Source organism: Kogia breviceps, chromosome 2 (assembly GCF_026419965.1).
Source record: "Kogia breviceps isolate mKogBre1 chromosome 2, mKogBre1 haplotype 1, whole genome shotgun sequence".
In the NCBI taxonomy this organism is placed as follows: domain Eukaryota; kingdom Metazoa; phylum Chordata; class Mammalia; order Artiodactyla; family Physeteridae; genus Kogia; species Kogia breviceps.
In genome coordinates, this window is record NC_081311.1 from 190,477,305 (window position 1) to 190,501,194 (window position 23,890).

A 23,890-nucleotide genomic window follows, 5' to 3' on the forward strand; every position below is an offset into this window, starting at 1 on the left:
AAATGTTTAGGGAATCAGATTTTCTTACCTTTTGTCTATTCTTTAGGATTATTAGAAAAGAAATATAAATTATTTAATTAAATTATTTTTAAAAATTTCCACTTTGATAATTTGATAAAAACCTGAATAAACACATTAGCACATATAGTGAATCTAAATATGGACTCACAGAAAGACAAATACTGTATGATATCACTTACATGTGGAATTTTAAAGATACAACTAGTGAAAATAACAAAAAAGAAGCACATTCACAGATACAGAGAACAAACTAGTGGTTACTAGTGGGGAGAGAGAAGGGGGAGGGGCAAAATAAGGGTAGGGGATTAAGAGGTACAAACTATTACATATGAAATAAGCCATAAGGACATACTGTAAAACAAGCAGAGTATGGCCAATATTTTATAATAACTATAAATGGAGCATAACCTTTAAAAATTGTGAATCACTATATTGTACACCTGTAACACATAATACTGTACATCAACTAAAGTTCAATAAAAAATTTAAAAAATTAGAAAAAACTAAATAAGGTAATACATTAAATCATGTAGATAGGTACCTGGCATATCATTTTAAGCTGTTTGTTTTTATAATTATCATTGACTAGTAGAATTTAATGAGAAAACTGGTGTTGCCTTTTAGATACTAAAATGTAACATCTGGATATGCTTGAGATATGCTTACATGGAGATAGTCTTCTAATCTTTTACCCCAAAATTAATTAGCACAGCCAAAAAAAAAATGGGATTCACATAATCATCTATGTAGATGTAAAATACTATAACCACTTAGGTTTGTGGAAAAGCAAAGAGGTGCTAGATTTGAACCTGGCTTCTCCCTTCTCCAGCCACAGGTACTTAAGTAGGTTATTTAACTTATTTAATCCTCTATATCTTCCTCAGAGGCTTGTAATGAAGATTAAATAAAATAATCCACATAAGGAGCTTACTGCAGTATCTGGCATGTTCTCAGTGAACGACTGGATGTTCAGTGTATTTAGAGGAGGTGAAAGTAATGCAGCAGCAGCTAAATCCTGCTTCCCCTCGACATGCTACTTCCCCCTCGCTGGTGGCTTTGGCTTAAAGACAGCTGGAAGCCTTGGTGTGAGAGTGACCATTACTTCTAGCTGCTTCTTCCGAAGCATGACTGATTCCAGGATCTCTCTGTGCAAGACTGACATCATCAAAGATGGCGCCATGGTAGCTCTAGTCCCTTATGCTCTTGTAGAACCTTGACGCTCCCCTAGCAGGAGGTAGAATGTTCCCCTTCCCTTCAATGTACCAGCCTTTTGTGGTTGTTTGGACTAATGAAGTATGGCGGGAGTGACACGATATGGTTTCCAAGGCCAGATTATTAAAGAAGATTCAGCTTCTTCCTTGTGAGTGAAATGCTTGGACTGGGGTCCTGAGGCACCATGGAAGGAATATCACTGCTTGGAAGCCACCATGCTGTAAGGAAGCCTAAATTAAGTACAGAGTCACCCAGAAAGACTTGAGACTATATGAGAAATGAAGGAGAGAGATGCCTGGCCAGTCCTCATGTTTCAGTTCCAGCCACTATGGCTGCAACCAGATGAAAATCCCTGCTCCAGAATCGTTCAGCTTAGCCCTTCCTGAATTCTTGAACCACAGAAAGAGTGCAGGGGAATATACTGAATGTTGTTGTCTTAAACCACTAGGTTTGGGGTTATTTGTTCAGCAATAGACAACTGAAACCCTGTCCGTCATCAGTAATGTAGCATGCAAGTTAAATTGATGGCTTTCATTATTGGGTGCATACGTGCTGGGGCTTTACATGTATTTTCAAACATTATCTTTACTCCTTCAACAATCTTGAAAAGTTCATACCTTACAGATAAGGTGCAGAAAATTTAGGCCAAATATGAACACTAATAATCGTAGCTAACACAGTGAGTCTTTACTATATCCCCAGTTGTATTCTAAGAACTGTATACATATTATTTCTTTCAACTGTAACAAGAACTCCATTTTGCAGACAGGAAAACTCAGGCACAGAAAAGTTTAATAAATGCCCAAGATCACACAGGTTGCAAGTACTAGAACCTGGAATGTTTTTAGTCCATTGTGTAAATGCATAACTATTTCACTATACTATACTGATTGGGAAGGTTGGGATTCAATCAGAGGTGTCTGACTCCAAAACCCAACTCATCTCATGGTAAATACTATAGATGACTATAAAATAAAATATGTATAATAAAGGCTACATACAATGGTATGTTTAAAACAAAATGAACATGTACTCCTGTGGACTTGGCTACCATCTTGTCTTCATAACAGTCCTAAGACCTGACTCGGAATCTCCACAGTCAGTCACTGGATGGTCCCAGATGCTGCCTGCTATCTCGTCCGAGTACCAGGGAGAATGCTCCACCAGCTTCCAACAGGCAGAATGGGTTACAGTGTATGGCATACCGCAGCCTCCACCACCAACTGATAGGACATGAAATCAATTCAGTTGTGGTCAGCATTAAAAACGTTTTTTTCGAAAGAAAAGAACGGAATAGAAAATAGAGTGCATCAGATACCCCAGAGATATTATTTTGTGAAATTTGTGTTTCAACCAAATGTATGTATGTATGCATATATGCGTGTAATGTAATGTAAATGCTATACAATATAAAATTATTTCTTACTATAGGTTGGAGGCAAAATATGGATTTTGATCCAAAATATGGATTCTTTTAAAAAAGATTTTTGGAATTAAGAAGCTTTCTGTTATATTTGGTTTGGAATCTGCTAGAGACAGGTGTTACTTACTCCCACTGGGTTTTGATTTCAATCTGCTGGAGGTAGTATTTTATTATAAACAAGCCCGAGAGGAAAAATGTAAGAGCAGAGTCTAGTGCCTCCCGACCAACTGAGTATTCTGTATGATTTACATAGTTCTAGGTCAATTAAGCCATGGCTGCGATATCGAAAGAGTAAATGAACTAAACAAAGCTCTATTTACTGCCTCTGTGGTCATCAGGTCCTACAAAGTGAAAGCTAGCTTCGTGAAACATTAAACAAGAACTTTGTAGTTCACAGTTGAATATCTCAGGAAACTTCTAACTCCTCAGGAACTATAACATGAAACAGACCGGATAAAATTACATTTATACCAGACTTTTCTCCCCACATGTTTAATCAGTCTTCTTGGGTTCACAGAATGCAAATATTCCCTAAACTTCCATTCTTAATCTCACTGGGAATATTAGCTAAGACAGCACTTGAAGGAGTTCAAAGTCTTTGTGTCAACAGGATTATTTCTCAGGCCTTTCTCAAATATTACCATGAGCCACAAGGGTTTTTTTGTGGGCGAGAGAGCTGTTGTTTTTTGTTTATTTTTTAACTAAGTCTGAATCAAAATTTTATTTTTTAATTTGCAATTTTGTATTTCCACATTTCATACAGAAGATTTAAGTTGGGGTCTAGGTGGATGAACTAAATTTTAACAAGTAGATGTCCATAGAGAGAGCCTTCCAAGAAAGTGGCAAAGACCTAAAGACACACTCTAACCTAGCAGCAGTTTCCACATCTTAACTGCATCTGGTAATCTTGTGGGAAGCCTGTTTTACATACATATTTCTTATCACACCCTGAGATAGTGACTGAATATTTCTGAGGTGCAGTCCAGGAGCCTGGATTTCTTCCAATTAAATGATTAATTGCTTTGAGCTCTGTGCTTCTTAATCCTGGCTGTGCATTAGAATTAAGCAGGGGTTGGGGGCGGGTGGTGGGTACCTCCCTGGCAGTCCAGTGGTTAGGACTCCGCACTTCCAATGCAGGGGGCATGGGTTTGATCCCTGGTCAGGGAAATAAGATCCCACATGCCACACAGTGCGGCCAAAAATAAAAAAGTATGGGGACACTTTTATAATAGCAGATGCCTGGGTCCATCCATCCCTCAGAGAGTCCAACATTCCTGATCTGGGGTACGCACAGCCATCAGTATTTTTGAAACAATGCTAAGGTTATTTTAATATCAGCTAGAGTGGAGAGCCCCTGGTGTGGAAGAGGATGCAGCGAACCTGGCATGTAAAAGCCATACCTGCACAGACTTCCCCTGGTCTACCAGGGGGCCCAGGGGGCCCAGGTGGTCCAACAGCCCCCGTTTCTCCATAGCGGCCAGGGTGCCCTGGATCCCCTGGAGGCCCTGCCAAAAATAATGGCATAATGTATATAGTAAACATATATATACATTTAAAGTCTCACGCACAATCACTTTTTGTGAGCCTTGTTAAAGTACAACAGGAGATTGTTTTGCAGTTTCTCATCACGTTTAAAGTGCAATATCTTAGACCCTCCTCTGCAGACACGTGAAGTAGTGTTGACTCTGTCATCGATCTAGGCTGCTTTCTTCCTGGAGGCAGCTTCTTGGCAGGTCTTAGTCACACATTTCTAGCGATTAAAAAACCTACTTTCTGAAAGGTAACATAATAAAAACCCCAGCATGCAATTCACCCACTAAAATAAAATTTGGTGTCTTATGGCTGATAGAGACAAACCAAGACACACATCTCTATTTGCACTAGTATAATTATACATTCATGGTAAAAGTTCATATATTTAGCCTGCCGAGTGTGTAAACTACAGAAGGACTAGGCCAAACTCTTCTTTGGGGACTACACAAATCCCATTTCAGCATAATTTATAGAGAAATGGAATGGAACACAAACCTTTGAGTGGAAGAGCTGGAGTTGCCAAAAACCCTGGTGGTCCTGGGCGCCCACGGTCTCCAGGATCTCCCTGAAATCATTCATTCATTCACTTTTCTTGGAAATGTTAATATTTTTCTCATGTCTCCTGGCACTAAGTAAATATTCGCATCACCAAGAGTGCATTCATATAGGAAACAAGCCTCTAAGCTGACTAGAGAAATAAATAGCTCACGGTGCTCTAAGAGGAACAAAAGTATGAGACCTCCCACCTACAAGCAGAAGTTAACAGCCAACCGGGAAAGTTCTGCCAAAAGAAAAAAAATTCCAACTCCCAAAATGCTTCCATGTGCAGCAACTAGATACCTCTGAAGCCATGAAGTTTCTTAGATCTATTATGAGCATTAATGTCTAACTTGCACTCTAGAACAAACAGTGTATTTGCCTATAGGATCTGAACCTACATTTTATTTTAGCAGCAGACATCGTCCCCCTTAATTGTGTCACCTTAATGCCACCATGGCTTGTCCTGCACAAGTGCTGAAGGTGAGGTCACATAAAAAGGAAAGAAAAAATGCAGTGGTGTTCAAAGCAAAGAACTCTCCACGGTTCCCTCTGTTTTTAATCATGATACTGTATAATCCCTAGGGAATTTTTGAATCTCTCATTATTATTCACCTTCAGAAGGATCATTGCTCAAATGTAAAATGTAATCATTACCACATGCATTAAAATAATATAAGCAAAATGAACTCAATTTTGAATGATTATTTGAAATATTTTAAAAAATAAATTAGATAACATAAGGGATATAGGATGTTATCAGACTGTACTCAAATAGGCTCACTTTTTTACCTTTGGACCAAGAAATCCAAACGGCCCAGGATCTCCAAACACTCCTGGTTCCCCCTACAAATAACCAAAAACATGCCATTTTTTTTTTTTAAAGCATATATAAAGTATTTTTATGCACATATTTACCTACAAAATTTACAGGAAATTAAAAAAATGCATAATATATACAGTGTTGTTTTCATGAGGACCAAACAATGAAGGTGATTGCAGAACATCAGGGATGAAACATGCCTTTTTTAAAAAATGTGATTGGGTGACAAATTATCTCATTCTCATTTAATCTGAAAGACACATGCTCACTGAGATGCTATACAAAATCTTAACACTGCTTTGGGGTTGCATCAGACAGTTTTGTGCTTCAGTTTTTGTACCCACAGTGAAATCATGTAACTTATAAAATAAATGTGTTTCCTTTCTCATTACTGTGTGTGAGTCTATAGGCCCTGGTATAACTTTTGAATGATACTGAATTGCATTTACTAATGAATATGTATTTATCCTCCCTATAATCGTGTTCATTTACCTTTAATCCTAGAAAACCTGGAGATCCATAGGAGCCAGGGTCCCCCTAATAAATTCACAAAAATCAACACGAGCAGAATTAAAACAAAATACATAAACCAGTTCAGTGAATCATTTTTCACCTTATGAGATTGCTTCGTTGGTATTTAATCTTGTCTGCAAATGTAGCTGAATAAAGGAAATAAATATAAAAGAGATTCCATTTCTTTATAACATTTATTATTTTAATTGATCTTTAATCTTATTCCAAAAAAATTAATGTCCTTGACAGTGCTTTAAATTAAGAACACAGTTTTGTTGTTTTTGCTGTTCTTCCATTTCAATTTATTTAATTTAATGCTTGCACTGGGGCTAAATATCTTTGAATCATCGCAATATAATTTGTCTAGAGATTAATAGTTGCTCTATGCATCATCAGCAATGAAAATTACTGTGGAAGTCAATATTGTCTGGTTAAGTACTAAACCTGGGTCAAATAAACTCAATGCCCATGCTCGCCAAGGTCTGGCCTTCATAGTCACTCTATGAATGGGCATCCCATTAGTGACATGTGTGGAGATGTTTGAGGCCTGATGCTGTAGTTGTTTTCTGGCTACTGCCCCTAGATCAGTGCCTTCCTTTATCAAATAGGCTTAAATGAACAATTCCAAGCTACTATCACACTGACACTGAGCCAGTAAGAAAATGCCACGAGCCCATTACTTCCCGCCAATTCTCCCATCTTCTGCTTGCCTGTTTTATCCAAATAACGTCCATGAAAGGGATGCTCTGGGGGCACTGAGCTATCACACAATTCTCGCTGACCAAAATATAGCATTCCTCTTAGAGATAAGCTCCACTTTTGAACTCTCAGAAATATTGATCTAGTCTTATAAAAATGTGAAAGAGAAATGCCTCCAAACTCACTGAAGTTAAGGACGCCAAGAATGATCCTTACCCGAGGTCCTGGAAATCCAGGAATACCTTTCTCTCCTTTTGTCCCAATACCGGGTTCCCCCTTCAAGAGATGACACTTTTAGAGGAGTTCAAGCAACAGTTATTTCAGCAATACGAATGCAAAAACAAAACTAGAAATAAGAATTATTGCCAGCACCTTAAAGGAAACAGCTACTTTGGAAATAGTCTTCCTACAGAATTATGATGAAATACTGAAAAGTTCTAGTAACATATCAGCATTTAAAGCAGTGATAATAACCATGTAAAAAATTTTAAATTAAGATAGCATATCATACAATTTTTTAAGTTCTTTAAATAAATTACCTTGGGTCCTTGTGGTCCGGGAGGTCCAGTGATTCCAGGCGTTCCTTTAATACCCTAAAAATCACAATGAATATAATCTGGCTTACCGGCTTTATTCAACGTACCGAATTCCACCTCTTTAAGCAATTACCTCTTTCAACAGCCATTCTCCTAATTTTTTAATAAGGGATTACTCTTCAACTGTCAGTAATTAGCAACTAAGATCCAAGCGCACCTTTGAACCTGACACTCTTCGGGAGGCCAGTTCTGTGTAAGAGGCGTAGCATTATGCGGCGTGGGACAGCAGGGCGGTGGGGGGAGCCACCATGGAACCAGGGCAGCAGATGCAAGCTGGGAATGCAGCCACTGAGAGGAGAGGCTCATTTTGAGCAAGGTAGTGAAACTGAATCCAGTCATTGAAAACTGACAAGAGAATGTGCACATGGCATCAGTAACATCAGTGCTGGAGGGTGACAAAGGAATTGATATTTGCCAAGAGTCTATTTATTACATGCTCGGTTCTATGCATCTGTCACCTTTCAATTATCAAAGCATCAGATCCATATGCAACATCTAAAGGACAGCTGGATTTCCAGTGGTATTTTCAGCGACCATATCAAAGACATGAACGGGGGACTATATCCTGGAGGACAGGTCACAGTTTAGCAGTCCAAGCTAGGTCTGCCACTCAACAGCTGGGTAAACTTGAGAACACTGGTAACCTTTCCAAGTCTCACTTTTTCAACTCTGTATAACGGAGCTAATAGTAGTACCAATCTGTAAAGGTTACCTTGGGATCAAGGCAGCATTGTATGTAGGTGCTCAGCTCTTTGCTGGCATATGGGAACATGTTCAGAAAATGTTGGCTATGACTACCAAGGTAACATATGGATTGAGAATTACCTTTTCTCCTTTATAGAGACCAGAATCAGGTGGCTGCGCCAGAAGGGTGGGTCCTGGAGAGCCCTGTTGGCCAACCTCACCCTTTAAAAAAAATCAAGATAATAAGAATTTCATATTAACTTTATTTTGAAATAAAAATGGACACTAAGAAGACTTTCACCCACATATTGTGGTATAATGCTTACAAATCTGTATGTCATGGATTTAAAATAAAAATCATGGCAAATACATAATGTAATTTTAAATGTTTATTGTTTTTCATAAATAATACATACTTACTGTTAAAAATGAATTAAAAAAATAAAAGTGATCCATAATCCTACCATCCAGAGGTAATCTCTATTAAAACGTTTTGGTACAGTTCTTTGTGGTGTGTGTGTGCTTGTATGTATGTGTGGGTATATAACTGTGTATACACACATGTATACATATACACATGTATACATATACACATATGTGCATAATATGCATGTGTGTATACATGTATATGTGACTAAATGGTGTGTTAAACATAATTTAAAACTCTAATAGAAGACTCTTATTCAAAAAGACACATGCACCCCAATGTTCATTGCAGCACTATTTACAATAGGCAGGTCACGGAAGCAACCTAAAGGCCCATCAACAGATGAATGGATAAAGAAGATGTGGTACATATACACAATGGAATATTACGCAGCCATAAAAGGAATGATGTTGGGTCATTTGTAGTGACGCGGATGGACCTAGAGACTGTCATACAGAGTGAAGTAAGTCAGAAAGAGAAAAACAAATACCATACATTAACGCATATATGTGGAATCTAGAAAAATGGTACAGATGAACCTGTTTGCAAGGGAGAAATAGAGACACAGATGTGGAGAACAAATGTATGGACACCAAGGGGGGAAAAGGGGGCTGGGATGAATTGGCAGTTTGGAATTGACATATTTAAACTAATATGTATAAAATAGATAACTAATGAGAACCTGCTATATAGCACGGAGAATTCTACTCAATGCTCTGCGGTGACCTAAAAGGGAAGGAAATCCAAAAAAGAGGGAATATATGTATACCTATAGGTGATTCACTTTGCTGTACAGCAGAAACTAACCCAACATTGTAAAGCAACTATACCCCAATAAAAAATATATATATTATAATGAAAGTAACACTATATAATAATAAACATAGTTTAAATGTAGGATATAGTTTATATTTTTATATTTTATTAAAGTTTTAAATCATTTAATATATTTTACAACACTATTTTTGCACATTTTCCTCTCATATTGGGTGGGCCAAAAGGTTCGTTCAGTTTTTTTCCATGATGGCTCTAGTAGCACTTAGTTATCTTTAACTTCATTCGAAACAATTTTGTTAGATTGTATGTGGCAGGTGTCATATCAGCGTGCATTTAAAAAAAGACATCAAAATTGGTGAATTTTTGTGTAGCCATTTTAATATTGAAGATGGAAGAAAAAGAGCAACATTTTCCGCAGATTATGATTTAAAAGGTAAAAACGCAACTGAAACACACAAAAAGATTTGTGCAGTATATGGAGAAGGTGCTGTGACTGATCGAATGTGTCCAAAGTGGTTTGCGAAGTTTCATGCTGGAGATTTCTCACTGGATGATGCTCCATGGTCGGGTAGACCAACTGAAGTTGATACGATCAGATTGAAACAATAATTGAGAACAATCAACATTATACCATGCAGGAGATGGCCCACATACTCAAAATATCCACATCAAGCATGGAAAATCATTTGTACCAGCCTTGGTTATGTGAATCGCTTTGATGTTTGGGTTCCACGTAAGTGAAAAAAACCTTCTTGACCATATTTCCACATGCGATTCTCTACTGAAACGTAATGAAATAGTTGTTTTGTTGTTTTTTTGTGTTTTTTTGCTGTACGCGGGCCTCTCACTGCTGTGGCCTCTCCCGTTGCGGAGCACAGGCTCCGGACGCGCAGGCTCAGCGACCATGGCTCACGGGCCCAGCCGCTCCGCGGCATGTGGGATCCTCCCGGACCGGGGCACGAACCCGCGTCCCCTGCATCGGCAGGTGGCCTCTCAACCACTGCACCATCAGGGAAGCCCAACAGTTCTGTTTTTAAAACAAATTGTGACAGGCAATGAAAAGTGGCTACTGTACAACAATGTGGAATGGAAGAGCTCGTGGGGCAAGCGAAATGAACCACCACCAACCACACCAAAGGCCGGTCTTCATCCAAAGAAGGTGATGTTGTGTATATGGTGGGATTGGAAGGGAGTCCTCTATTATGAGCTCCTTCCGGAAAACCAAACGGTTAATTCCAATACGTACTGCTCCCAATTAGACCAACTGAAAGTGGCACTCGACGAAGAGCGTCCAGAATTAGTCAACAGAAAATGCATAATCTTTCATCCGGATAATGCAAGACCACATGTTTCTTTAATGACCAGGCAGAAACTGTTACAGCTTGGCTGGGAAGTTCTGATTCACCCATCATATTCAGCAGGCATTGGACCTTTGGATTTCCATTTATTTCAGTCTTTACAAAATTCTCTTCATGGAAAAATTTTGAATTCCCTGGAAGACTGTAAAAGGCACCTGGAACAGTTCTTTGCTCAAAAAGATAAAAAGTTTTGGGAAGATGGAATGATGAAATTGCCTGAAAAATGGCAGAAGGTAGTGGTACAAAACTGTGAATACGTTGTTCCATAAAGTTCTTGGTGAAAATGAAAAATGTGTCTTTTATTTTTACTTAAAACTGAAGGAGGGCTTCCCTGGTGGCGCAGTGGTTGAGAGTCCGCCTGCCGATGCAGGGGACGCGGGTTCGTGCCCCGGTCCGGGAAGATCCCACATGCCGCGGAGCGGCTGGGCCCGTGAGCCATGGCCGCTGGGCCTGTGCGTCCGGAGCCTGTGCTCCACAACGGGAGAGCCCACAACAGTCAGAGGCCCGCATACCACAACAACAAACAAACAAACAAAAAAACAAAAACAAAAAACTGAAGGCACTTTTTGGCCAACCCAATAAGTACTAGAACCTGGAATTTCCCCACATCATGACATCTTCCAGTATCTTTTTGGCAAGCGTGTTAACTGGCTGTACCATAAATTTCCCAACCACACTGGAACTCCATAAGAGCGGAGCTCAGGTCTGTCTCGCTAAATCCCCACACCAAGCACCAATCCTAGCCTGGCACAGGGTAGATGCTCAATATCTATTTACCCACAGTTGTTGAAAGACCCCCTCACCAACTCTTAAGCATTCGGATTGTTTCCAGATGAGCTGCCACCTTAAAGCACTTTTCTAAAGTTTTTCCTTACTTAGTTTTGTGTTTCAGCAGAAAGGACTATGGGTGTGAGGGGTGGACGGTGTGTTGCTCAAGGCTTTGGGTCACAGTTATTCATATTTTTATTTATGTGTGAAGTTTAGGATTCTGATGAAGTTTGATAAGTTAAGGTAAACAAATCCGTAATTAAACAAATCAGAAATATTCCATGTCTTTGGGCTAGGGGGAAGTGTGGTATATAAATTAAATTGAATTTACTGTTAGGTTTTGTCAGAACTGCCATTTTATAGTCAAGGGTAATGGTGTCATAATAATTCAGCAAAGACAAATTCTCAGCCATAAAGCTGGACAGTGACGAGAGAACGAACACAAGTTAAGGGGTAATCAGAACGGTCTCCTCGACCCGGGTAGCCCATACATTTTAACATCTGCTCCTTCATGCAAAAGGGAGTTCTTACCGGGTCTCCCATTTGCCCCTTTACTCCCACGCCAGGATTACCCTGGAAAAGAAAAGAAAAAGGAAACTAATTGCTTTGGAATATTAAAAAGTAATTATAAGTAATAAGACTTCTGGTTAAGCAATTTGTTGAAGTGTATTTATTAAATAGTTCGGGAATTCTAAAAAGAGGGAAGACATGAATCTGACAAACATTAGTGGTCCCTTATCTCATTGTACATGGACTTCATTTGTGTATCTTACTCATGGCCGCCTACCTTCAAACCCGGACTCCCAGGAGGGCCTGGAGGTCCCTAGATCAACAGCAAAAACACACAGATCAGTTATCAGTGATGGAGATCAGACTGTGCCCTTATTGGCTGACCCAAGCTCCTCTTTAGGAAACCCTTAATTTTGAAACACACATGATGGACTTCCTACCACAGCTGGACCGCTTGTCCCTCCCAACCCCCTCCTGCCCCCCACCTCCAGGGACCCATGCTTCAGGAGGGACCCACGCTCATAATGGTGGGTGTTGGCTGATTCATCAGGTGATAGTCTCGAAAAGAACCCGTCTCCGCCTGAATTGCCCAAGACTGCAATTCTGCTTTCTTTTGCTTTATTTAAATATCAAGTCAGGGCTTTTAGAGAGACAGAATCAGCAGTGCTGTACTTACTGCTAACCCTGACTCTCCTGGATATCCCACTGGGCCTGCTGGTCCTCTCGCTCCCCTTGGGCCCTAAACATGAGAAAAATCAGTGCATTCGTTTCCCCAAACCGTAATCATCGTTCATGGGAGAGCTGCATGCAATCCCAGGTGGATAAAGACCTCCGGAGAAATCACAGTCCCGGCCACACCTGCCCTGCTGCGTCATCTTGGACAGTAGCTCTGACACAGCTGGGAAAAGGGCACAGAGACGGCAGGCAGTAGCACGCTGGTAGGTGTGACTAACTCCTACGTTTGGGATTAAGTTAAGACCCGGAGATCAATCTACTTACACACAAATAAATCTTGTAGTAGCAAGAGTAGAGAACAAAGAAACCTTGTTACTCCTAAATTCCATATATGTTATACATTTAATATACATCAAAATGCTTTTACAATATTAATATTACTTAGCATTAAATAAATTAAAATATTGATGTAGTTATACTCTAATATATCCTTTCAACGTGCCCCGTAAGATCAGTGTGAATAGAAATGTCCCCAATTCAAGATCAAGGCAATTCAGCCATAAACAGTTTTCTGCAGCATGTTAAGGTACAGCATAATGACACACAAATTCACCAGGAAAGGTTATAGTTGGGCGGTTCTAGAAGTATGGAGAAAGGGGCTCTGTTCTCCCACTCACCCTGCCCACGTCAAATGATTTGAGAGTGTGCAATGGCATTGCTCTCTCCTAGAGAATGAATTGGTGTTTATTTTAATAGTGACACTAAGGTATCTCATTGATAACGTACAACTGAGTTTCTGGAGTCGTAAGGAAAAACCAGCCTGGGAAAGTAATCCTGTCAACAGCCAGAAGGTACCAAACAATATTATAGGGGAACCATTAGGAGGCAAAATTGCTTTCAGTTTTAATCTTGTGAATATTGATGAATTGGAAAGACAAATATAATCATTGAATCATAAATCCCAGGAACATGAAGATAGGGTAAGATATTAAACATAATACACAATTACTGATGCAGCAAGCAAAATCATTTTCACTGGACATATATCATTTAGGTAGTTTCTAAGCAGAATTATCTTCCTGAACATTAAGCGACTATAGCAATACCAAATGATCACTGCAAGATAGAAGAGAAAGGTAAGCCGGAGCTTGCTGAGATTCAAGGGAGGCTCTGCGGGCCCGGGACCTGTGCAGTCACATAGGGCCTCATGCTTGATTTACTGCTCTGCTGTCACCATCTTGAAATTTGTAATACTTTTTGAACAAGAGACCTACATTTTCATTTTGCACCAGGTGGGCCCTGCAAGTTAGGTAGCCGGTCCTGCTGAGATGCAAACTAGTGGAGACCATAGGCTATTTGAGGAGCAAACAAAAGGACACGGCCTGCCCAGGAGACTTACTGGTAAGCCGGGAGGTCCTGGGTCCCCTCTGTCACCCTGCAATAGTATCAGTACATTGCATTAGAAGAGCAACACCATTTCCCTAAAACACACAACATAAAAGTAAAAACGCACACACAGGACTTATTTGGACTGTCTGTGCAGTTTGTTCAGTGTTGAAAAGACAGCTGGGGAAGGGCTCTATGGAGGTGCTTTTATGTCTCCATTCTTAAGCCCTGAATTCTACTTCTACTCAGCTGAAACCAGGGGAAGATTGCTGGAGCCGTGAGGACATGGAATCAAGATGAGATTTCATCTTTCAGTTTAAAATGTTCTAAAGAAAAAAAAACACAGAGCTCTAAATTCTCGATCCAGTGGTCCCATTTCATCAGTTTAGCTGTCTGTCATCTGATCGGCAGACCTTTCCTCCCTTAATTAACACCTTGTTATGACCCCGGCACAGATGTAAAGGGAAATCGTGTGGAAACCCTCTCTGCCTCTGTGCACATCTACCGCTTTGTGACTCTGCCCTGAGACTCTACTCACTTTAAAGGATCAAGGGGTGTATATTCTCTTGAATACAGACTCTTTTTTTTTCCAAAATGTAAAATATACCGCAAAATATACATAGGATAAAATTGAACATTTTAACCTTTTTTAAGTGGCATTAAATACATTCATCAGGTTGTGTAAGCATGCTGTGCTTCCATTGTCCAAACTTTTTCATTTCCTCATGGAAACCCTGTTTCCATTAAATAGTAGCCCCCCATTCCCCCCGCCGTCCCCAGCCCCTGGCAAGCACCATCTACTTTCTGTCTCTATGAATTTGACTACTCTAGGGACCTCATCTAAGTGGAATCACACATTTTCTGTCCTTTTGTGACCAGCTTATTACACTCAGCATAACGACCTCAGGGTTCAACCATGTTGTAGCCCGCTTTAGAATTCCCTGACTTTTTACGGCTGAATAATATAGTGTTGTATGTGTGTCTGTACTACACCCTGTTCATCCATTCATCAGTAGGTAGACACTTGGGTTGCTTCCACCTTTGGCTATTGTGAATATGCTGCTATGAATATGGGTGTACAAATATCTCTTTGAGCCCCTGCCTTCAATTTTGGGAAAACATATCTAGAAGTAGAATAGCTGGGTCATAGGGTAATTCCACATTTAAGTTTTTGAGCAATCACCCTACCATTTTCCACAGCAGCTACACCATTTTACATTCCCACTAGCAATGCACAAGGGTTCTGACTCTTCCACATAATTACTAACACATGATTTTCTTTTTCTTTTTCTTTTTTTAATAATAATCATCCAAATGGGTATGAAGGGGATATAGGCTCTTAAAACCATTGCTTCTCCAAGGCTGCACGCCACTTTTATTAGGGATCCTCTGTTTCTCTTTAAGATGAGGAATTCTCTATATTCATCTCCCTTTCTGTCTCGCTTGTTCTTTCTTGCACAATAACCAAAAAATACTCCCCATAACTAATATTGTACTGTACATTATATTTTACAATACATGGCAGTATAAATTATTATAACAGATCATCGGCACTGAGAGGAAGGCAGGGTAGATATTAATTTCCTTTCACAAATAAGGAAAATGAGGCTCAGAGAGGTTACAGGGGCTGCTTAAAGTCACAGTAGTAGGTAAGGGTCAGTTCACGCCTTCCAATACATCATACTGGTTCCTAGAATTACTGTGTTTTTGATGCCAAGTTTATGAATATATCATTTAAGCTATAAATAGAAGCACAGTGCTTCCTGTCTAACAAGTAAGAATAGGCACAGAGGCTATGAACAAATATTGTAAGCTCACTTAAGGGATTACCACTCAGGTGTGGCCACCCCAGGCGGCACAGAACTTGGAATCTGATAGAGGCGATCTAGGACTACTTTTATCTAAGTATTGTAGAATATCTTTCCTTAAGAGAAATGACCATGTCTTGAAAATGGGCTGTTATCTCTCCTCTTGAGTTTATCATATCTAGTGAACTCCTGCTTATCCATGGCTACTCAGATTAGAGAGATGCGGTGGTCATTCAAGAGTTTATTTCTGAATATCTGTACATCATTCTCTGTGAAAAACACAAAAGCATTTCACTTGCTACGGATAGTGCTATCAGGTTTCCACAATTTTCAAGTTCAATAGTGGTGACTTCTATCATCATGAATGGTAAGTATGAATATCACAATATTTTAACTACAGAGTAATTAATGATTCTCAGCTGGAAATGATTCTTCCCCCAGGAGACATCTGGTAATGTCTGGAGATATTGTTTGGGGGTGGGGGGTGGGGTCAAGGGAGCGTTACTGGCATCTAATGGGTAGACGCCAGGGAAACTGTTCAACATCCTACAATACACAGGTCAGCCTCCACGACAGATGATTAACTGGCCCAAAATGTCAACAGTGCCGAGGCTGAGAAACCCTGAAATAAATGGATTCATTGCAACTCTGCGAGCATCATAGGGAGGGAGGGGAATTTTGCAGCCAGAGAAGCTAAAGCCAAGTGCCTTCACACAAGAAGTGTGGGTCATCCCAGAGGGTCAGGGTAACGATCAAAACCAGTGCCCTCAGAGGCATTTTAAAGGAAATCTCAGTCCATGTGTTTTCTGCATGGGTCTACTTATATGAAAAAAATTGTCTTAAACCCACTCTGATTGTAAAGCTTACCTGAGGACCTTTAATGACACCTAAAATGAACACTGAATTTCCTTTTTCTCCTTTTTTCCCAAGAAGGCCCTGAAAATAAAATATTCACTTTAAGAGAGGAAAAGAGCAGATTACTATTTCTGTATTTTCTTTTGCAAATGAAATATGACTCACCAATAAAATTACCATTATAATCATATTTCACTAGTGGACATTTCTTTATTCTCATTTTTATTATCATCCTAAGGTTGTCATATATACTTACTTAATATTTGGCTAAGATCTATTGAGGAATCTCCTAAGACAGAATATCTACTAATATATTTATAAATATATTACAAATATTTATATATATTATAAATATGTAATATATTTATATAGGTTATATATAATACTAATACATTTACAGCTGTGTACTAATTATTCAGCAGGAAAATTGCACTTTTCTTCACAATATAATGCACATAATACTTGTATTATACTTATAAGTAAACAATTTTGCACTTGTCAGTTAATAATTTATGCCCTAGAAATAGCAAAAAAATTATTTTATCCATTTAAGTATTTGTATTCAAAACACAGCTTAGTTATCTGTTGTAAGATTAACATTTAAAAAAACATAACATGTTCCTTTTAGAAGGTTTTTATACATAGCTGCAAGTTTGTTTACTTAGAGTAATTTTTAGAAGTGAATGAAATACCCCAATGTACTTTCTCCCCAAAGTTTTCCTACTTACTATCTTAATACATCTTAACTTGGTTACCATAGGAAAATTCTACCATCTTCATGTATCAAGTTCCTGTGAAGGACATGCAGACTTCAAAGTTAATCTCTCTTAGGAGAGTGGTTGCCTTTGCTTCCAATGGGAGATACTATACAGTTTCGTGGTAAATTACATCAACGCTTTCCTTGAGAAATCAGATTTGCCTACACAAGCAATTGTTGCTTCCCACTGTCCCAATACGTGTGAGTTTCAGTTCCACAAATAAGTCACATCACACCAGTCCTCCAACCAACTGGTTCAAATTTCAGTTACCACTGTGTATTCATTAACTGAGTCACTGCAAAAAGCACAAACATCACTGCCGGCTCACTGGTCCACAGATCACTACGTAAGTAACATGTGAATCATGATCACCAACTGATCGTATCGCTCCTTTCCAAGTCTATCAGTGACTGGTCACTAACGTGTTACTTCACACACAGACAACGAAGTCTGTAGCTGTGTTGCCCCTTGTCTCCCAGTGATAAACCCAAAGGACATTTCATAAAAACAAATCATTGAAAGAGAGGATTGCCAAGAAAGATGAAAATGAAGCGAGGAAATGAAAACTGCTAATAGTGGAGGTGAAATTCAAGTAGAATGTAAGTGAAATTAGGGAAGGAACAGATATTGTGGGAATGTTGTGACTGCCATCATTCAAGCCAGAGGGACTTAGAAAGGCAAACTTATCAACATAAAAGAGGGAAGTGGCTGTGACCAAAAGGATGAAGATGTGCCAGAGAGAGTGACACAGGCAGAAGGACTTCACGTTAAAGAAACCCTCAGAGATATTTCACCACACTGGAAGCTGGTCCAAGCTTAGAGAAGGGTATGAGATTCACCAAAGCATAGAAAACAACATTCGCTTCATGTCCTAAGTTATGGGACCAGAAGACACCAAGCACAGTTCAAACTGCCTTGATAAGTTTTTACAAAGAAAGAAAACCCTTTAATTTTCAATGTTCCTAATGCTTTCGATTACAACGTACTAAATAAATATTAGTTTAACATTTTTTCTCTATATATTTATGATGTTTTAACAAAATATCTCAAAGGTCATGGAACGATAGTAATTTTCCCATTGGATGTAAAGGCTGCTTTGTGCGCCTTCAGATTGCATGCCACTCTTAACCTCTCACACTGTGTGCAAAGTGAGCACTGCCCATATAAGAAACGGGTCAAGGGAAAGAAAATTGCTTTGCAAAGAGATCATTATGACAAACTTCAGTACTGTGGTCAGTTCTACAAGCTGTGTTCAAGCTAAAATCGAGAGCCCCGCTCTCTTGAATGTTTATACTCAGTAGAATGAGGCATGATCCAATCTGAAGATCTTAAGAGATGTACACTCACCAGACTGCACTTGAGCCTTCAAGGGGGCTGAGTTTGAAAACAAAGAGTGGTTGAGAAGCTTAACAATGGGAGCTGGTTGTTACTTGGAACCACAAGAAAAATGTGAATATGGAAATTCTTTTTTGAGTTTTGTGTTCAGATCGATCGTTTCTACTGCGATCTGGAACAAAAGGAAAACTCACAGAAGAAAGCAAGATGATTGCGGTGGTGATGAGAAAATCTTTTAGAAGGAATCTCAGGAAATGATATTTGGTTAAAGAAATGGAAAGGCTGAAAAACAGTCACAGAAAATCAGCTTTGAAAGGGTAAATTATCTCTAGTCTTTATTTAAGTGAGGAAAAAAGGAAAAGAAAGAGAGAGTAAGGAGATATACGTGGTAGAGGAAAGGGCAGTTCTTGCTGAAGTTATGTTTAAATAAAAGCTCAAATATTTGAAGGAAAAATAAAAAACTAAGAGCTGTAAATTTAAGTGTTGGATATTGTCAGCTGTTTCTGGACCTCCATTCCAAATCTCTTCCATTTATCTTTTTGCATTATAGGAGCTAGGAAGCTAAAAAACTACATTTCCCAGACTGCTTTGCAGCTGGATGTGAAGTAGGTTCCACCTGGGAGATGTACTTATGAGATTTGGGAGGCAGAATTGAGGAAGACATCCTCTTCGGGTACTGCTGATGCTGCCAAGGAGGAAGTTAGAAACGTGAGTGTTTGCTGGTGTCTCAACATTCAGAAGAGTGGCCAGTGGTTGAGGTGCAAGAGAAGCTTCTGACTTCTGAATCTCAGCTAAGTGTGGGCCCTTGAAATCAGCAGTCCCATAGTGACCCTGGAGTTTCAATCCTCCAACCATAATAATAAGTGCCAAATTCCTGGTATTAAATTCCTCTCGGCTTGGAATACCTAGAGGGGTTTATGTATCTGCAGTGAACCCTGAATGATAAACAACCTAAGCTTTGCTAAGGGGCCTCCCTTCCCCTATTATCCATTCTCTGTATGGCAGCCCGGAGCATTGTGATAGAACATCAGTCAGATCATATTTCTTCCTTCCTTAAAACCATCCAGTGCATTCCCATGGCATGGAAAAGAAAACCCAGCTTCCTTCCATAGCCTACAAGGCCCCTAAGTCCTACCCAACTCTCTGTCCTCATCCTCCAGTCACCCGCATTTGTTCACCAGGCTCCCAGTACACTTGTAATAACTCCGTTTCTTGAACACATCCAGCCTGTTCCCACTGGAGGGCCTTTTCACTTAAGATTCCCACTAGGATGAACTGTGGCTGTCTTACTGGGGAGCCTTGTGGGCCAAGAGCTCCTCTTTCTCCTGGAAACCCTGGAGCACCTCTTGAGCCATTGTAGCCATCTATGCCAGATTTACCTCTGGATCCAGGAGGCCCTGGGTGCCCCTACAAGAAACAAAATTATAGGTGAAGGATTTTTGCAAGAATACCATAACGAAAAGGTTCTGCAATATGGGTCCCCAAATTATGGCAATTGTGACTCACATGTCGTTCAGTTTTGGAAACTTCCTTCCCCACCCACAAGAACTATGTAGCATGGTAAAAATAAATAAATCTATTTTCGTATACCCCAATTTAAATTAATTTAGTCTGGAGTATTTTCAGAGATTAGGAAGGAAATCTTCCTTGAAATCCTTAAAAAGACTCTAATGAATTATAAACCCTGTCAAATACCTTTTCTTTCTTTCTTTCCTCTAGTTTTCATATCAGCAATGAGAGGTTTATGCCCACTCCCACCATTAGGACTCACCAGCAAATAAAAACTTTTATAATGAGTATAAATTTATTTCCAGAACATTGTACATGACCTGACAAGTATACTAGCTCATATTTTGGAATGCTTTCCTCCAATCGTTTTGAAAACCTTGTTCTTCAAGTAAAATGTTTTGGTCTCAGAGTTATTACACAAAATTGAAATGCAAGCACCCTTCCATTTACTGAAATAAGAAAATAAAGAAGAGTTTGCCATATATATTATATATATCGGATAAATATATTTTATATATATTAAAAACGTGATTTTAAGGGCTTTGATGAGTGTCTCTCCCTTCTTTAAAAAAAATAGAGAAAATTTAAGGATACTTACAGGTATCCCATCCAAACCTGGGAATCCAGGAACACCGGTTGGACCCTAAAATCCCAGAAAATAAAACGAAGATATAAAAGCTACTAAATTATTGATTAACAGGTTAATTTACTTAAAAACATTAATAATTAATAACTTGTTTATTAAAAAAACCTTATCAGTCATTGTCATCTATTTTTACATTAAGGAGCTCAAATGCCAATATTTGGAAATCCACCATTTGTGCTTTTCTCTTTGTACTTAGGAAGCCAACATGGCAATATTAGTTCAAAGAATGCATTCAATACCCTATAACCGGAAGTTCAACTTCTCAGACTCTACTTATCCTAGAGAAACAAACTCTTAAATGTAAACACAGGTAATTTACAGGACTGTTTTTACATACTTGCACTACCCAAAGTTGGACTAGGATCTCAAATTCTCATCAACAGGGAATAAACTATAGTTTTATCCATATTATGGCATATCATAGAGTGTTTTTAAAGGAGTAAATTCAATCTACATAAGTTGGTATGGAATGATCTCCAAGCCATATGGCTGAGTAAAAAAAAAAAGGCTCTGCATGATACATACAGTATCAGTTAGGTTGTTTTAAAAAGCCATAAAGAAAACCACTCCTCACTGGGTAAACTCATGTATTTAAGTGCCTAGAAAAGGTCCAGAAAGGCATGCTCCTCTGGAAAGGGGTTAGAAATGAGGACTGAATATTGAAGAGGAATTTAGACTTGATTTTTCTAAGGCTCAGATAGGTACTACTCGTGATTATTTTAAAATCTGGCATAGAAATTCTGGTGAGCGTTTAATATGAATCTTTCACTTAAGAAGAGGTTTACCTTATCACCCTTGTCACCTGCTGCTCCAGGAAGGCCACTGTCACCTCTCATCCCTTTCTCTCCTGGAATTCCAATGGGTCCTGGTGGCCCCAGGGGTCCAATAGGACCCTGTGGCCCTGGTGGTCCTGGTTGACCCTAAGAAGCAGATTAAAAAGGCAGGAGGATGGATGATCCTTAAGTAATGTCTTCTAACAAAAAAAATATGGTGACTTGGGTTTACAGAAGACTGGAAAATTAAAGATGGAGCAAACTCTAATAACAGAAGCACAAACGATCAATTAATTATAAAAAAAGAAAATGTTGCCTTTTTCAATCTGGGTCAAAGCTGTACAATAAATTTAAATTACTGCATGTACACACACATCTATAAACTGATTATAATTCTCTTACAATTTTCATTCTGTCGTTGAAATTTATAAATCTTGAGCTGTTTAGTGAAGTAAGTAATTTTTAAAAATCAAAGTCTCATTAACATTATGTAAGTGACACAAGTTAAGAGTGAGGAAAAACTGTCAGATCTTTTATTTACTTCAAATGGCTCATAATTTGTCTGCCCTTTTAGGGGGAAACATTTCTTTTTTAGCTGCTTTTATCTAATTTCTTATCCATAATTTGGAATCAGGCTCCCCATGTCACATTATTTTTATGCAATACAACTTTCTTTCCTTGAATGAAAACATCACCTTTTATTTTAGGCAAAGAAGTTTCAGAACTCAGTTCTCCCCCTAAACCCACAGTGGGAACCTCTCTGGGACAAAGATGAGGAACTCCTTGCTCCCTTGAAGCCTGTTCTCCGTTGTATTTAGATGCACTGATGCAGTGAATGAATGTTCAGTTACGACAGGGAGTCTCACAGCTCTTTCTAGGAGTAGGAAGGTTGGTATGTCTCAGCATCAGTTTCTCTAACTTCTGGATGATCATATCTAGCTGCCTCTTTGACATCTCCTTGAATACAATGGTACCCTCAGCTTAAAAAAATCCAAAATGGAACTTTTGATTTTACCCCCAAATTTGATTCTCCATCCACCGTCCCTATCTACCCAGAATCCAGCCCCAGAATCCTGGGATTCATCCTGGATATTCCTCTTTCAGCCACACCTACATTTAACCCATTTAACCCAATTCCTAGCATTTCACTCCCAAAATGGGTCTGAAACTCACCCACCTCACTCTCTGCCTTGCTGTGACCCTGCAGGTCAGCATCATTGAGAACAGTGTTCCACGCTCCCAAATGGCTTTCCAGCTTCCTCTAACCCTCCTCCCTGCCTCTCTTCAAGTGACATTAAAACAGAAATCAGAGGGACTTCCCTGGTGGCGCAGTGGTTAAGAGTCTGCCTGCCGATGCAGGGGACACGGGTTCGAGCCCTGGTCTGGGAGGATCCCACATGCTGTGGAGCCACTGGGCCCGTGAGCCACAACTACTGAGCCCGCACGCCTGGAGCCGGTGCTCTACAACAGGAGAGGCCACCGCAACGCGAAGCCCCCACGCACAGCAACGCAACTAGAGAAAGCCCGCACGCAGCAGCTAAGACCCAATGCAGCCAAAAATAAATAAGTAAATAAATGTATTAAAAAAACAAAACAAACAGAAATCAGATCACGGCATGGCCCTGCTTTTTAAACTTTCCTTGTGTTCCCACTTCATGTAGAATAAACCTCATGCTCCTCACCTGCCAGGCCTTATAGGGTGTGGCCCCAGGTCCCCTTGCACCCCATGCTGTGCCCGCCCCACACTCGCTAAGTCCCAGCCACGCACGCTGCTCTTTTCTGTCTTCGGGCCTCGATGCGAGCATTCTCTCTGTATGGCTCTTTCTCTAGATCTGTGCATAACGTGGATCTCTCCTAAACTGCCACCAGGGCAGTAGGATCTCCAATTCATCCTCACCTCCATTAGTCTCCATCAGGGTATCCTGTGTACTTCCTTCTTAGCATCTGAGCCTTTCACATTTTTTAAATTATGTATTTGCCCATCAGTTTGTTGTCTGCTCTCCGACTAGACGCTGGTACCATGAGGGCAGGGATATCTATCTGCTCACTAGTTAAGTCTTCCAACTACCACCTACCGTGGCCCTTGGCTCAGGAATGAATGAATGAATGAGGGATAGATGTGGCAGTGACTATGTCCCCCCGCTTAGTGGTCCAGCCTGACCATCCATCAGCTCCAGACACACTCTACAAGGGCCCTGTATGATCGGCAAAGTGATTTTTTTTTCGGTACATGGGCCTCTCACTGCTGTGGCCTCTCCCGTTGC

The 23,890-nt window shown here is 39.7% G+C and overlaps 1 protein-coding gene across 2 annotated transcripts in view; it reads right to left on the bottom strand.

The window, feature by feature from the left end:
* COL4A4 (collagen type IV alpha 4 chain) overlaps positions 1-23,890 on the bottom strand; it is a 141,748-nt gene that overhangs the window by 71,424 nt on the left and 46,434 nt on the right. For both annotated transcript variants that reach the window (XR_010839234.1, XM_067027016.1), the window contains exons 6-20: positions 21,639-21,773; positions 20,806-20,850; positions 19,989-20,105; positions 16,618-16,686; positions 13,956-13,991; positions 12,558-12,620; positions 12,159-12,194; positions 11,903-11,944; positions 8,183-8,263; positions 7,301-7,354; positions 6,978-7,037; positions 6,042-6,086; positions 5,519-5,572; positions 4,685-4,754; positions 4,057-4,161 (exon numbers count right to left, since the gene is read on the bottom strand). Coding sequence is in view for 1 of the 2 variants with exons in the window: in XM_067027016.1 (XP_066883117.1) it covers positions 4,057-4,161; positions 4,685-4,754; positions 5,519-5,572; positions 6,042-6,086; positions 6,978-7,037; positions 7,301-7,354; positions 8,183-8,263; positions 11,903-11,944; positions 12,159-12,194; positions 12,558-12,620; positions 13,956-13,991; positions 16,618-16,686; positions 19,989-20,105; positions 20,806-20,850; positions 21,639-21,773 (1,012 nt within the window). In the remaining variant the exon portion in view is untranslated. The remainder of the gene's footprint in view (positions 1-4,056; positions 4,162-4,684; positions 4,755-5,518; positions 5,573-6,041; positions 6,087-6,977; positions 7,038-7,300; positions 7,355-8,182; positions 8,264-11,902; positions 11,945-12,158; positions 12,195-12,557; positions 12,621-13,955; positions 13,992-16,617; positions 16,687-19,988; positions 20,106-20,805; positions 20,851-21,638; positions 21,774-23,890) is intronic.